Genomic DNA, 15825 nt, shown 5'->3' with positions numbered 1-15825 from the left:
AGGCACCTTCTTCTTTATCTTCCATTGCTATACTTGAGATGGGTATGAGCTGGAATTTGATTGTCCTATGGAATAATCTAGAGGACTACAAGCAGGGCCTTCTTCACTGAGTGCTCACAACACTGAACTGCTCTTTGCTGAACCTAAGCTAAGCCAATACTCATCTGTGGCATCTGTTTAGGCAAGGCTGCGGCTGTTTTCTTCCTCGAGTTTGTTGAGCACTTTGAGCAGTGAGTAAGGTAGGTTGGTTGACTTGCTTGGATTCTTCATGCTTGTTTAGATAATTTAATTGGTGATTCTAGATTTTGCCCATTGTAAGACTACTTTATCTTTGTGAATTGCTCAGACACCTCATCAGAACATCTTAAAAAATAAAAATTAACTAATAGGTTGTAAAATGTTTAGATTTTAAGTACAGCATGATTGTGACTGACAGAGGGTTTGGAGGTAGACTGATAAATGCATGAAGTCCTGGAACTAGTTACTTTTATGCTAACAAGCAGCAGGTACTCCTTTATATAGCAGAACAAGTAAGTTCTTGTGTGGTCGGTCGGTACGTGTCTCTCTCTCTCTCTCTCTCTCTCTCTCTCAACAAGAACTTGTCCTCTGTGGCAGGACAGTGGAAGCTTCAAGTTGTAAAGGATTAATTTTAATGTTTTGCTTGGGAATCAGTTAACAGTAACACAAAGGTCCTAGCTCTTATAATTAATTTGTGCTGGTAAAATGCATTGCTGTCACTGCAACCAGTATTGCTTCTGAAGAGTGGGGCAGAGCAGAGAGGAGTTTTAAAAATATCAACTGGCATTGCCTTTAAACTCTCAATTTCCCAACTCAAGTTAGGTTGGGAAATCAAATCTTCCTGAGATGAATTATATTCTTCTTCTCTGAAGAAAGCTAGTGTGCAAGTGGAAGAATAGCCACTTTAATTGAAACTGTACAGAAACTGCACCTATTTGACTAAATCTTCTAAATTGATTTACTTAACTCTGTTGCAACCCCCATGTGGGGACACTCTCTTAAATTGGTTTGAGTGCCTTCATTTGATAATTCAGCAAGTTTGGTATAAGGTATTTTTAAGATGGTTGATGTGTCCACTCCACTGTAGAGTGTACAATTTCTATGTAGAGCGAACCTGTGTTTTCACAACGTTGCTGTTGTTGTCTTTGGCTATGACTGAAGAGGCAGAGCCTTAAGATCTTTCTGTCCAGTGGCAAAGTTGTAGACCATAGTGAGTGTGGCTGTGTGAAAAGACACACTGTCTTCCAGTGAGGAAATGACAAGCTTTAATGAATCAGAGGGAGCAGGTTTGCACTATGACAATTTTAGTTACCTCAGGTGTCCAGAGTGAATCGCTTGCACCTGCTTACAGTAGTTGGGGGAAGAGGGAGACCCATGTGTATCCCCCCCAGGGGAAACTCACCAGCTGCTGGCAACCCAGTTGCCTTGCTCCAGGTTTCATGAGCCCTTCTCTTTCCCTCTGTAGGCTATTTATACACCCCACTTTATTAGGTGGAAATATAGTATAGCCCTCAGTCACTTATCTTATGGATGCATGCAATGTACACCAATCCTCTGCCTGCATGGAAGCAATGCACCCTGGTTCACTGGTTTCACCTCAGTTCAACACTCTCCTTAGCATAAAGAATTTAAACAGGTCTGTAGTAAAACCAGTTTGTAGTTTCTTTAACAGACCTAAAGGTAGAAATAGAGATTCAAATAAAGGGTTTAGAAACATAAGGTTACAGGTAAAAGGAAAAAAAAATAAAATGCAATCTTTAGACTATACTTAATGTTACTTTCCTGTCTAGTAACATATTTCTTACCGACATGTTCAGTTCAGAAAGCTGGGATCCACCTTTAAAGAGAGAACCCTGCTGGCAGAGTTTCTCCTCTATAATGGATAACAACTTGGGCCATTTCTTCTTCTCCTGTACATTTACAGGCTGCTTTAGTTCAGGGAGACCCCTCTTCTGAGAGTTCTTCTGAGGTTCATTTCAGGGTGGATTTGATTTAAATCAAATAGATTTGAATCCTGATTTAAATTGCTAGTCAGGAAGATTCAGTTTAATCATGGTTTTCTACATAAAAGTGCATTCTTGTTGGTTGGTATAACCTTAATACATATTCTTCACAACTCAGAGATAGATGTAGGTTTCATTTTTAGAAGGTACACATTATATATTTTTAAACAGTGATTTATGTTGAAAACTTTTCAGATTAGTTTTACAGCTATATCAGAAAATGAATGATTGGTTATTTCATTTACCAAAGGTAATTGAAGCAGATAGTTCACCTCCCAATGACTTCATAAATATCACCAGACATTTAAATTGTTTTATTTAACTAAAACAACAGCATTAAGAATTGTTTTTCTTCAACAGCAAACATATATTTTAACAAAACAAGCATATGTCCCTCCCTTCTCACATTTATCTCCAGATTTCTTCTCCTTGTCCAGATCTATTCCATCCCCAACAATCTTCTATTCGTTGAACTCTTTGAAACTGCACTTTTAGAGAGTTAAGGGATTGACTCAGTATACACAAATTTGTGGAGGGACAGTAGGGTTGAGAGGTCTTATTTCTAACCTCTATATTTATTTAAGAACATTTTTGCTGTTTAATAAGCATGTTACCTCTGGGGAGACAAATCCAGTTTGAGAACTGCAAACCTAAGCATCTCTGATGGAATCTTCTAGACCAGGGATCTCAAACTCGAATCACCCCGAGGGCCACATGAGGATTAGTACAAGGGCTGCATCACTGACACCCCCTCGCCCGTGCCCTGCCTCTTCACACCCCAACTCTGCCCCCTCACTGCCCCTATTCCAACCCCTTCCCCGAATCCCTGCCCCGACTCTTCTCCGCCTCCTCCCCTGAGCATGTGGGTCCCTGCTCCTCCCCCTCCCTCTTAGAAAGTGCTAAGTGCTGCCAAACAGCTGTTTGGTGGGAAGCGCCTGGAGGTAGGCAGAAGAGCAGGGATGTGGCATGCTGGGAGGAGGGAGAGAGGGGTGGAACGGAGCTTGGCGGCCCGCAGGAAATAACTCCGCATGCTGCATGTTTGAGACCCCTGTTCTAGACTGAGCAATGAGTCCCATTGGGTAGATAGAAAGATTAACCTAAATAATCCATCCAGAATCTCCTGGAATCCCATAAGATTAGGTCCCTAATCCATGAACTACTGGAACTCATTTACAAAACTTTTCTTAAACATTACATGAATATATTGTCTCGTACTACAGAATTAGAATTTATAATCCCTATTCCATATTTGAGCTATAATGTATCTTTCTTAAAACTATCTTTAGATGTGCTTTTTGAGGAAGAAAAAAAAGCATTTATCCAAAAAATCCTATTTTAAATAAAAAGGAAAAAAAATGTTTGTTTTTTTCCCCCTGCCACCCTAACTGGTACTAGACTACAAAAAGAGGAAGAGAGAACCCCTTAGTTATCCATCACTTAGAAGAAATAGTTAACAGCACCCTCTGAATCATGGATCCTTTTGGCCTGAAGGGCAGGAGCTGTTGATTGCTTGCTATTGGTGAAAACCTGTTTTCAGTCAAAGATATAGCTTGTTAGAATTTTCTTTTAGGCACAAGAAAGCATGTAGTAATTGTGTTTGGTTTTTTTTTGGTAACCTTTTTTGTCTCTTATTCTGTCCTTTGTTAATAAACTTATTCTCAGTTTTACTGTAAACTGTGTTAGTGCTGTTATGTTGAAGTAAAGGGCGAGCCTTCTGCTAATCTAAAAGGCTGGTGTGTGCTCTCTTTGGAGGCATCAAATTTAATAATTTCTGAGAGTATCCAGTGAGAGATGTCTCTGGGGAACTCAGGAACTGGGGTTCGCTTAGCTTGCTGGCAACCAGTTTGACTGGTGGAATCTTTGAGTTTTTTCTGGTGAACTCGACAGACTGGCGTGGCAGGGAGCTGACAGTCTGTCTAATCTCTAGCAAAGCTCACTCTTGTTCAGGCAGAGGGGTAACACAGTGGCTTACAGCTCTAGATTCCCAGAGGAGAGCATCACAACTAGTTACCTCAACTACTATCAAAAGGGAGTCAAAGGTGGAGACTGAACTTTCCCTTGCTCTAGGGCAGGGATCTCAAACACACAGCCGCCCCATGGAGTTATTTCCTGCAGCCACCAAGCTCCCCTCACCTGCCGCCCCTCCTCTCCCCCAGTGCGCCACATCCCTGCTCCTCTGCCTACCTCCAGGCGCTTCCCACTGCCAAACAGTTGTTTGGCAGTGCTTAGCCCTTTCCAGGATGGAGGGGGGAAGAGCGGGGAGCTGCGTGCTCAGGGGAGAAGGCGGAGAAGAGGCGGGGCAGGGGTGGGGATTTGGGGCAGGGGGGCAGGGTTGGGATGGGGGCAGGGGGGGCAAGGCCTCTTGGAAGGGGTGGAGTGGGGGCAGGGGTGGGGGGGGCTTTTGTATCTTTATATGAAGGGTGTCAGTGATGCGGCCCTCAGGCCAATGTACTAGTCCTCATGTGGCCCTCATGGTGGTTTTAGTGTGAAATCCCTGCTCTAGAGTAAGTTCCCATAGGCCTGGGTTGAGGCATATTGGTGAGACAGTGTGGGGGAAACTGGAACGTCTATTTTCCATTTTTAACTTGTTCTGTGACAAAACTTTAGTCTCTTGGGTCCAGTGTACAGCAAAGTAAAACTGTTACAGCAATCCTCCAATTTGTACTGTAAACAGGATATTAATTTAGGCTTTCTGAAACTGACTAATCTTGGACATGAGATGCCAACTCTGAAGATACAATTTGCCCACCTGCTTGGGGTGGGGTGGGGTAACTATATAGTTGGGTCCCCTCAGCTAGATGCATTTTTAGTGTAGACAGGTCTGTGGTTTTTCCCTTTCTTTGGGTCTGAATGCTTCTGAATGTGCTTGATTGTCTGTCTGGGCAGTCTGCTGTGAATTGCTCAGCCTGCAGTGTCCACTGACAGTTTGCAGGTTATAAGCAGCTGTTTGGACACACTGACCATTTACTGGAGACAGAGCTCTTTAGTTTGTAGATGTGCCTCTTTATCTGGGGACAGAGGGGTGGGTGGGAGATAGACATGTTTTCATTTGTTCCAGATTAAGTTACCTCCAAAGAATTTAACAATTGGTCTTGTACCTTTTTTCCTTTGTAATGTAAAAAGAAAACTTAAGATCTTTAAAAGCTTTTTCTTGCTTGCTTTTACTTTTAATTATTAAGAATATAGAGTCTGGTTTTGCTGGAGGACATCTAGGTGGGAGGCTTAGATGTAAAGATTCAACAATCTTGCCCCTTCATGTAAGGCGCAAGAGCTCAGACTTTAGCTACAAAAGTTAGTAATTGAAGTTAAATGTTAACACACATTTAAGCAGACTGGAAATCACTTCCTTTCTTAATTGCTCAACTTCCACTCTCTTGGATCTAGTGTGGATTTGTATGTTCATGCTAAATTCTGCCAGTATAAGCTGCACCCACATTGTAGCCTTTTGCTGGTACAGGAATGTTGGTCACAAATCAAATCCCTGATCAATACAGCTATGCCAGAAAGAGTCCTAGGGTGGACCTGGCCTGCTTGGTAAATGGCTCTCCCTCAACCAAACTGAAATAGTTCTACCAGTACCAAAAATTATAACCAGGCCATGGGTAACATAACAGGTGTGACCTTGCAAGAATGGGGGCAGTAAATTACTTGATATAGTATACTGGTATTCTAGCAAAGCGGTGGTAAGGCTGAAATAAGCAAAAGTGGCTGCCAGATTTCTACTGTATTAATAGCCCAAAGTCATTTAAAGTAGCCCAATCTGGGCAAGTTTTGGGTTAGTAGCCCAATAAATTATCTATCTCTATATAGGCTGGGAATGCACTGCCAAGGTGCATGGAGGGGACAGTACCCTGGGCGGGGCACAAACATGGAGGGCAAGAAGCCAGCCTCTGTCCCAGGCTGGGTGGCAGTAGTGAGGGGTTTGCTGGGGTCTGGAAGGCACCCACATTTTGTGGTTGGGGAGAGGGCGCTTGAGATAGCACATGAGTGTCTGGGTCCCCGCATGAGCCACTTGCGGCACAGACTGGACCGGGCGAGCCCACAAAGGGGTCAGAGCCACCAGAGCGGGGAAGGGGCAGCATCTTCCATCCTGCTGCAAATTTCACTAAGATGTGGGGGGAAGCTGTGGGGTGACATCCTGACAGCAGGGAGGTATCCAGAACAGCAGCTCCTCCTCCCCTGCCTGACCAGCTCCAAAGGCTTGTCTTGAGCTGTCTCTCTCCTCCCCTCCCCCCAACGCACCGGTTTTGGGTGTCTCTACAGGACATGGGCTAGGGGTGCACTCTGCCTACTTGGGGACATGATGGGCAGCCCCAACATCAGCCCCAACCCAGATCTGCTCCCGGCTGGGCTCTTACCTGCACAGCACAGCAGGAGGCTCCTGAGTAGCAAGACCAGCAATGGCTCCATGGGGGGATAGGGGCAGTGTGGTAGCCACAGATGGCAAAGGGGCAGTGCTGGTGAATGACCAATCACTTAGTTCCAGCAGCCACAGCTCTATGCTCTTTCTCCCTCCTCCTCCCTGGGATAGACACAGCACAGGCAGTGCTCCCTCCTCTCTCCTCTCCCCCTCGCCAGGGGGGGGGCACAGCACAGACTTTTTGTACGATCTTACACACAATGGCTATATCAACCTAAGTTTTAAGTATAGAGCAAGCTTAAGCCTGTGTTACTTGTTTTACTACCACTCCTTCATTGTTCCTCAATTGGTTAACTAGAAATCTAGAGCTCCCACTGCCAGGTGGACTCTGAAAGGGAAGGTGTCTAAGCAGCTGGGGCTCAGGAGGCACTGGTTCCAGGCTTAACATGGCCAGATTGTGGGACCCCACAGCCAAAGAAGGATGCCAGTGTCTGCATCTAGGAGTGTCCCCAAGACCGCCCCCAGAGCCTAGGAACAGTGATCACTACCCAGCCTTAGTGGGGCTTAGCAGCAAGTAGGATTCAGCAATTGAATCCAGTTTCAATCGACTTCTATCTGCCCAAAGAGGGGGCCCAAGACCAGGTAGTGACCGCTTATTTGTGCCAGTGTATGGGAATAAACTATATTGATGATAAACCCCTTTTGTCTGAATACTTGCATCCATACTAGACAGAATACTTACATCCACAAATTTACAAGTCTGGTTAAACTGCTTAAGGGGTATGAAATATGCTGCATAATTGTGTCCTGGTTACAGGAAGGAAACCATGTATTGGGTAAAACTACTGCCAAAGATGACATGTTGTTAGCTTACCATAGTTACTACTGGAGTATTAACCATGTTGTATCTTTATAATCCATGAGTAGAGCCTGGCATGTCATTAACTGTGTAATAAACATGGCTAAATATTAGCATAGACAGGGTTTTGAAAGGTCCAATTTAATCTTTGGAGGTCACATCTTTGTTGCTCTTTGACTGTAGACTGTTTTCTGAAGCTGGGTTAACTGTAGCGGGAGCTCATTAGTTTCTGTCTAGGTTCTTGTATCGTGGCTATCACCATGGTATCTGAATAAGTCACTAAGAAGGGTTTCTCTCTCAGTGGCTGTATCATGACAGCTACAAACCATTTTTCTTTAAATGGAATTTCAATGGGGAATGCAGCAAAACATTGTGGAGGTTCTAAACTTGAATTCTACAGTCTGTTCACAGTCATGTTCTCTCCTGTTGCTAATGTTAAGACACTTGGGTTTTTGGAAGATGTTTCTATGTGTTCTAATGAGACACTTATAATCTCCCCACTTTCTGCGTCTGCAGGCTTGACAGTGAGAATGTGCATTTTAATGTTATAAAAGAGGGGGCAATGTTTTAACTGACCTAATAAACAGATGCTACTGATCATGCTTACTTTTCAGTTATTTAAATAGGTTCCCCACCCCTGCCCTACAGAAATGTATGTCCCGCAGGCAAGATCCGGTCTGTTGCTTAATTTCATCCAGCCCCTAGAGCAGGGTCAGGGGCTCACCCTGCTCCGCCTGCCCAGCGCTTCAGCTGGGGCAAGGGGTCGGGGCAAGACCAGTACCCTGACCCTGTTCCCTGGCTGGAGCACTGTGCAGGGGGTCAGAGCAGATGGGGGCATGGTGGGCCCCCCGATTGGCTGGGGCTCCTGGGCACGCACCCTTTGCCCAGTGGCTAATCTGCCACTGGGAGTAGGGCAAGCGAGCAGGCGGCCCAGTGGCAGTTCAAAAAAATGTAGGCCTTTCCCTTGGGGAGACAGGCCTGGTGTGGGGGCGGTGGGATGGGAGCTGTTCTCGCTGGAGAGCGGCGGCTCCTCTTGGAGCTGGGTATGCGCCTGGGGCCCCCCAATTGGCTGGGACTACTGGGTCCATCATTTCCCTCCCTCCCACCCTGCAAGGCTGGCTGGAGGGGTTGAGGGGGAGGTGGCCTCAATCCCTCCTGTCAGCCCCCCCATCATTGCTCACCCACCTGAAGTTGGGGCCCACCCAAGTGTCCTGTCTTGGCTATGCCATTGGGCCGCCCACCCCAGAGCCTGGAGAGGACAGCCCCTCTTGGTCTAGTTCTGGGGAGGCGGCCCCACCCTCCCAGGGATCCTGCACTTGGCTCTGGGCCCCCCCAGAAATATACTGACAAACAGGGAAACTTGGAGAAGAGCCGCATGACAGCACCAGGGGATGGTAGGGCTGATTTACCACAAGAACCACATCACAGCATCGGATCCAAAGACCAGTTTGGATCAGACCCTTGCTTTATATTTGTGTGTGGCCCACAGTTGACTTTTTTTTCTCCTGTGTGTCAATGGCCCTGATTTAAAAAAAAAAAAAAAAAAAAAAAATTCCGCACCACTGCTCTAAGGGTTCTCAACTACTCATATTGTGGACCATATCTTAATTTGTCCTTCCTATTCATGACTGTAGCCCCCTTTCTTTCTTTCCCATTTGTGATCAAATATTCATGTGGCAACTAGCAATTACTCACATGGAGAAATCCTATTAGGAAAGTGAATTTTTAGCTGTCTCTATTACAATAGATTGTAGTCAGTCTGTTTTTAATCTAATCAGTCTGTTTTTGCTCTTCCTTTCTCTGTTCTGTTTCTTACCTACAAAAGGGTCGTAAGCACCATATAACCAACTCTACAAAGATGAGAGTATGGGAACCTCTTATACCTAATCTTTTGAAACTTTATTGTGGACATAAAATCATAAAAAGTAGGGCTGAAAGGGATTTCAAGAGGGTCGTCTAGTCCATTCCCCTGTGCTGAGGCAGGATTGAGTATACAGAGACCATCCCTCACAAGTGTTTGTCTAACTTGCTCTTAAATCTCCAAATATTCTACAGTCTCCATAAGAAACCTGTTCCAGTGCTGCTATCCTTATATTTAGAAACTTTTTTTTTCCCAAAAATCTAACCTAAATTTCCCTTACTGCAAACAAAGCCGATTACTACTTATCCTACCCTTGGTGAACATATAAAGAGGACAGTGATTATCTTCTAACTTTTTACATACTTGAAGACTTATGTTCCTTCAGTATTCACTTCTTTACACTAAACATCTCCTTCACATTTCAACCTTTCCTCATGCATCATATTTTCTAAACTTCTCCATTTTTGTTTGTCCTCTGGACTCTCCAGTTTGTTCAAATTCTTCTTAGCCTGGTGCCCAAAACTGGACACAGTACTCCAGCTGAGGCCTCACCAGTGCTGAGTAGAACAGAACAGTTGCCTCCCATTTCTTACATATGACACACCATATTAATGCATCCCAGAATGAAACTTGACTTTTTTGTGGCAGCATCACTCTATTGACTCCTTCAGTTTGTGATCTCTCATAAGCCCAGATCCATTTCAGCAATATACTGTCTTGCCAGTAATTCCCCATTTTGTAGTTGTACATTTTGTTTTTCCCCTTCCTAAGTGTAGTACTTTGCATTGTTTTTAATTGACTTGCATCTTGCTGATTTCAGACCAGTTTTCCAATTTGTCAAGGTAATTTTTAAATTCTAATCCAGTCCTCAAAAGTGTTTGCAACCCTTTTCACTTTGGTGTCAACTGCAGATTTTATAAGTGTAGTCTATTACATCATTCAAGCCCTTAATGCAGGGGTGGGCAAACTATGGCCCGTAGGCCTGATCTGGCCTGCCAGCCATTTTAAGCCGGCCCTTGAGCTCCCGCTGGGGAGCAGGGTCTGGGGCTTGCCCTGCTCCAGCACTCCGGCATTTCAGCTGGGGAGCAGGGTCGGGGGCCACTCCACATGGGTCCTGGAAGCCGCGGCATGGCCCCCATCTGGCTCCTGCGTGCTTCAGTCGCCCCCTCTGATGCTCCAATGCGCAGGAGTGGGAGAAGGGACATGCTGCTGCTGCTGCTGCTGCTTCCCAGAGCTGCCTGAGGTAATTGCCACCCAGAGCCTGCACCCCGAGTCTCTCCTCATGCCCCAGTCCTGATCCCATTCCCGCCCTCCAAATCCCTCTATCTCAGTCCAGAGCACCCTCCTACACCCCAAATCGCTCATCTCCAGCCTCTCCCCAGAGTATGCACCCCCAACCAGAGCCCTCACCCCATCCCATACCCCAACCCCAATTTTGTGAGCATTCATGGCCTGCCATACAATTTCTATTCCCAGATGTGGCCCTCGGGCCAAAAAGTTTGCCCACCCCTGCCTTAATGCAAACTTTGGGTAGTACCGGACCCATGACAGACCTGTGAAAGACATCACTTGATGCGTCTTTGTAGTTTGACAGCAAAACACCATTGTTAAATACTCTTAGAATATAGTTTTTTCAACCAGTTGTGCGCTCGCTTTATGGTAATTTAATCTAGACCCCATTTTCCTAGCTTGTTCAGGCAATCTTTTGATTCTGTCATTTCCTAACACACTTGTGTCTTTGCAACCTTAAGGTTCTTTTTAATGTAGTTGTTTTTTGCTTGTAACTTACAAGCTAATATAGAATGCAGTATTGTAGCAGTGTTGGTCCCAGGATATTAGAGACACGAGGTGGGTGAGGTAATGTCTTTTATAGGACAACGTCTATCTAACCAATTGATTCTTACTATGGGCATGTCTACACTTACCAGTAGATTGGCACTGCTGCAATCGATGCAGCGAGTGTTGATTTAGCAGGTCTGGTGAAGATTTGTGCATTCTACCTCCCTGAGAAGCATAAGGGAAGTCAACGGGCTCCCGTTGACACAGCGCAGTGTAGCCACCGCGGTAAGTGGATCTAACTACGTTGATTTCAGTTATGTTATTCACGTAACTGAAGTTGCATAAGTTAGATAGATTTTTACCATGGTAATGTAGACTAGCCCTATATCTGCTTGTGATTTTTAACTGTGTGTTAAGTGCTTACGTGCTACTGTAGTGATTAGTAGTAGATGTATGCCTTCAATTGTCTTGCATAAAATGAAGACCTCTCATTCACTCAACTCATGGATCTCAGAATTATTTAAATGTTAATGTCTTCTAGCATTCCTAATTGACCGATCACTGATTATGCGTCCTCCTGTAACATTGGATCTTGAAGTGTCTAGCACAAAGTTTGGTGTTGTAGAAGATGAGCAACTACTACCAGATAATACTCCCAGAACGAGGGAAGGCTAGGAGTCAGTTAATTTTGAATCAAGGAATTTCCCACTACTTTAACACCTTGAATGCGAGTTTTCCAAAATTTATTTGCAACAGCACATGAGTGTAAATTCACTTCAGGAATGGCTCTTAACAATCTTGAGGGGATAGAAAATGAGTCTTGGGGACCAGAAAGGAGCAACAACTCTGGCTATGAGGAGACATGCCACTTAAGACTCTCTACTAGATTCTTTTTTTAAAGATATATCCCACTCTTGCTCTAGTACTGGTACAGTTCCACTGATGTTAGAAACTGTGGGTGTGCTACTGTAAATATGGAAGCAGGCACTCATACCATTGTTTTTGTCTAACAGGTCTCTAGGACGTGGTAGAAAGACGACTACTACTACTGGTGTAAGAAAGGGAGATTTCCCAAGAAGTCTAATGTAAACAGGAGCTGGCACTCCGTCTTGTAATGCAGCCTGCCATGTGCCAAGGAATACTCTAAAGATTATAGTGTCTTTGGTGGTGGTTAGTTGTCTGTCTAAAAGTACAGATTTAGCTAGAAAGAATTTCCATATTATCCATGTTGAGTATTTTGTTTCAAAAACAGAAATCTTTATTAAACACATCTAGTTGTGAATTGACTGACTGTCATATCGGGGAACATAATAGCTAGTGCTTTGGATGGGAACATTCCTTCTGCCTCCTTTAAAGGAAACCAAAACAAGGAAATGGTTAAGAATTACTGGTCATATGAGTAGAAATGGAAGTCTCATCTAATAAGAGGTGCCACAGATAGTCCTGTAAGAGCATGGGCACCAACTAGATAAATCTCCTAACAGATAAGTGTGTCATATGCCTAACCAACTTTCTAGAATCTTTCAGACTTCGGCTATGTAAACTCTGTTTGCTTGCTTTTTAGGGACAACACATTGTCTTCAAAACCAATCCCACAAGAGGGAGCAGAACGTCTCTGAGAAGACCCCCAGTGTCTCATGAACGAACCAACGGATCTCGATAACACTGTTGTTCCAGAGCCAGTCCTACGGCTCAGGAAAGGACACATGCCCGACAGTGCAGGACAGTTAAGCTATGATGATGACCACTCTGAGGGGCTCCTCTTAGAGGAGCCAGCTTTATCCTTGGACCTGCGAAAGGTAAGTTGGGTACTTTGAAACTCTGCGAATGACTCTGATAAATGAGGCTTGACTCTTAGATGCTGCATAATTGTTTTGGAATGTGTGAATTAAGGGCCAGATTTTTATAAGGTATTTAGGCCCCTTACAAATGGGATTGAAATGAGATTTAGGCACCACGGTGCTTTTGAAAATCCCACTAGGTGCCTAAATACCTTTAAAAATCTGGCCTTAAGAGCCTATAATCTTTTTGTTTTTAAAAAGTCTGTACTCGTATAATGAAGTATAAACCTATCTGAAATATGTAGTATACATGGGAAAGGAGGTGTGAGTGGGAAACAAAGGCAGTATGCTCTAAAAACAAACATGTATGCAAACTTCCTGCCCATCAAATACGTGGGACTAAGCTATATACTCTGTCAACTGAATTGGTTCATGTTGGATGAGTGTCTTCATCATAAGCTAAAGATTCTGTAATGGCCAGGAAGAAATATAACTGCAGCTCCTTTCTGTGCTTTAACAGCTCTGTGACTACCAGGACTCATGCTGCTCTGTTGTCCTTGGAAGATGGGGATGACTTGAATAGTACTGTATGGAAAAAATCAGCCTGTCCGTGGCGCTGTGCCTTGCTGATGCCTGTAAACAGAAACGCTCTGGTTTGAGAGTGGTGTGTACAGAAGCATCATTCAGTCTGCTGCTAGGCTACAAATTGGCTGGTAGTACAGAGCTAACTGAAGAGGCTTACCAAATTCAGCTTAAAATATCCCTGCAACAAGGGTGAAAAACAGCCAGTGCTCATTGCCCTTCTAAAGGATTGCAAATAAGCAAAGTCTGTTCTCTATACAGAATTCTTTTAGCAATTATATACTTTCCTAGAAAGTATTTTTGGGTATCACATGAAAACTTTTAGGACTCTGGCTCTATAATATAATAATATTCTTCCAGCTTGCCATTGTGTAGGTGGTCCTATTTACATCTGTTTTTCTTTATGCAGATGAAAGGGGTGTGGGGGGGGAGGGGAGGGGAGTAGACTTACCTCCACAGCATCAGCCAATGTCTAGTGTTAATGTTGCAGTGGTTACTGGTGGCATGTAGACTGATTTTTAGTGTTTAATTATTGGGGCTTCAGATTTGTAACAGCATTTTTATCAAAAATCATGGTGCAGTCACAGTAATTTTAGAGATGTCATGGGTTTAATGTGACTCCTCCATAATTTTTGATTTAAAAAACAAAACACAGCCCAACAAATGAAATTCAGCTTTACTTCTTGAAAATCATAGCAAGCCAGCATTGGCTTCTTTTCCCCACCAAGGAGGCACCAACCATCTGTAGCAGCACCCTTCATCCAGGCACTGCAATCCTAATTCCAATCCAGGAGGAAAGGATGGAGTATGGGGGCTTGTGTGTGAGCTTGCCCCACACTTACCCAGCAATGGCAATTCCTGTCCTGCAGGGTTGGGCCTGAGGGTTGAGAGCTAGCCTGACCCCCCACTTGCCTTGGGCTTGGGCAGTGGCAGCAGTCTCCTCAGAAGGCAGTTGGGCCAATGAGCAATGCTGCTACCCCATGTTCCAGGAAAATAGTGGCTATCTTACAAGCGGGGAAACTGAATCACTGTAGGTTAAGTGACTTGCCAAAAGATCTTAAGTTGTTGGTAGAAGTTAGAATAAAATCATATAAAACCCACCATTCTTTACAGTGGGGAAAACATCTATTTAGCTTTTATATAAGCTTATATTGAGCTTTCTTGGCTCAGCAGCACATACCATTTCCTCTTTAATGAGGTACTGCACAAACCTACGACCCTATATAAATGTGCTTTCTTCGAGGGTCCTCTGTATATTCCCACTCATGGGATGTGCTGTCTGGTACAGTTCAGGTGGTGGCTCCTTCTCATATTATATATTATAGAGGACTCAGGTGCCCTTCTTACCCCTCCCTGTTGCATTCTTGGAAAATTTTGAGGGAGAGTGTGTAAAAGGCACCATCTGCCATGTTAATTCCATTCAGCTACAGCAGCAGAGGTGAACCTCTCCATATCGATCAGACCCGTGTCTCTCTAGAAATCTGTGCATTACCTAGTAATTGTTCTTAATGTTGTATAGTGTGTGTTGGTTCCAATTTGTTTTTTTCTAAATCTTATTTTTAGCTTTGTGTATTTAGTTCCAGTTTTGGTTCCAACTACTGGATTCATGGCAGATTCAAAAGCTAAAATATCTGACTTCACTAAATGAGCCTCTTGTCCAGTAGTCTTCCTAACATTCAGGGCCCATTACAAGGTGCTCTGTCTGCAGCGCTCTTACCCCAAGGGCTTGCAAGGAGCCAGAACAGGATGCAAGTCTTATTCTTGCAGGGAGCTCTGGCCACATAACTTCCCATATGTGATGCATCTAAGGGGTCTGTACGTAAGGAAAGTCCATGGTTAGTGCCTAGTACTTCAGGGATAGAAGACGAACAGCACAGTACAAAAAGTTCCAATTTCTTCCCCTGGATCAGGGTCCAAGAGTGAGGTACAGTTGGTTCGAGACTATTAGTGTCTGCCTCTGAATTTAGAGCCAAAGTGCAGGGATCCATTTACTTAGTGTCCATGTTTCCCTCTTGATAGCAGGGCCAACTTACATTTCATAATGTCACACATGAATTCTGGAGACAATAAAAGATGGTTATGCCACTCAGTTTGATTCCCTTCCGCCACCCCTCCTTCCATCCCTATTCTGGAACCTGTATGTGAAAGAAGTGTACTTCCATATCTTTCAGACCAGGCACCACAAATAACTTTTTTTTTTTTTTTTTTTTTTTCTTCCTGGTTGGGCAAGATCACTTCACTTCAGTACAAATTTTTATCTCTTGGTTTATCTGCTGCCTTCTGGGTATTTACAAAGTACCAGTCAGCAGTTGCCACTCATTAAGACACCAGGATATATATATTTATTTATTTATTCATTATTTAAATCTCATCAGAAACCCTTTCCAAGGACATAGTTGACACATGTGCCTTTTGAAGAAGTTAGTACTTTAAGACAGTGGCGGGCAAACTTTTTTTTTTTTTTTTGGCCTGAGGGCCGCATCGGGTTTCAGAAATTGTATGAAGGACTGGTTAGGGGAGGCTGTGCCTCCCCAAACAGCCAGGCATGGCCTGGCCCGGCCCCTGCCCCATCCGCCCCCTGG

The 15825-nt window shown here is 44.2% G+C and overlaps 1 protein-coding gene across 1 annotated transcript in view; it reads left to right on the top strand.

Annotated features, from left to right (window-relative positions):
- Nucleotides 1–15825, top strand: part of ADIPOR2 (adiponectin receptor 2) — a 73046-nt gene that overhangs the window by 21253 nt on the left and 35968 nt on the right. Inside the window, exon 2 of the mRNA XM_038418452.2 lies at nt 12445–12679. Within this exon, the coding sequence (XP_038274380.1) occupies nt 12518–12679 (162 nt within the window). The 5' untranslated portion in view covers nt 12445–12517. The remainder of the gene's footprint in view (nt 1–12444; nt 12680–15825) is intronic.

Source organism: Dermochelys coriacea, chromosome 1 (assembly GCF_009764565.3).
Source record: "Dermochelys coriacea isolate rDerCor1 chromosome 1, rDerCor1.pri.v4, whole genome shotgun sequence".
NCBI lineage: Eukaryota > Metazoa > Chordata > Testudines > Dermochelyidae > Dermochelys > Dermochelys coriacea.
Note: the sequence above shows the minus strand (reverse complement) of the source record. Positions and strands in the feature narration are given on the sequence as shown.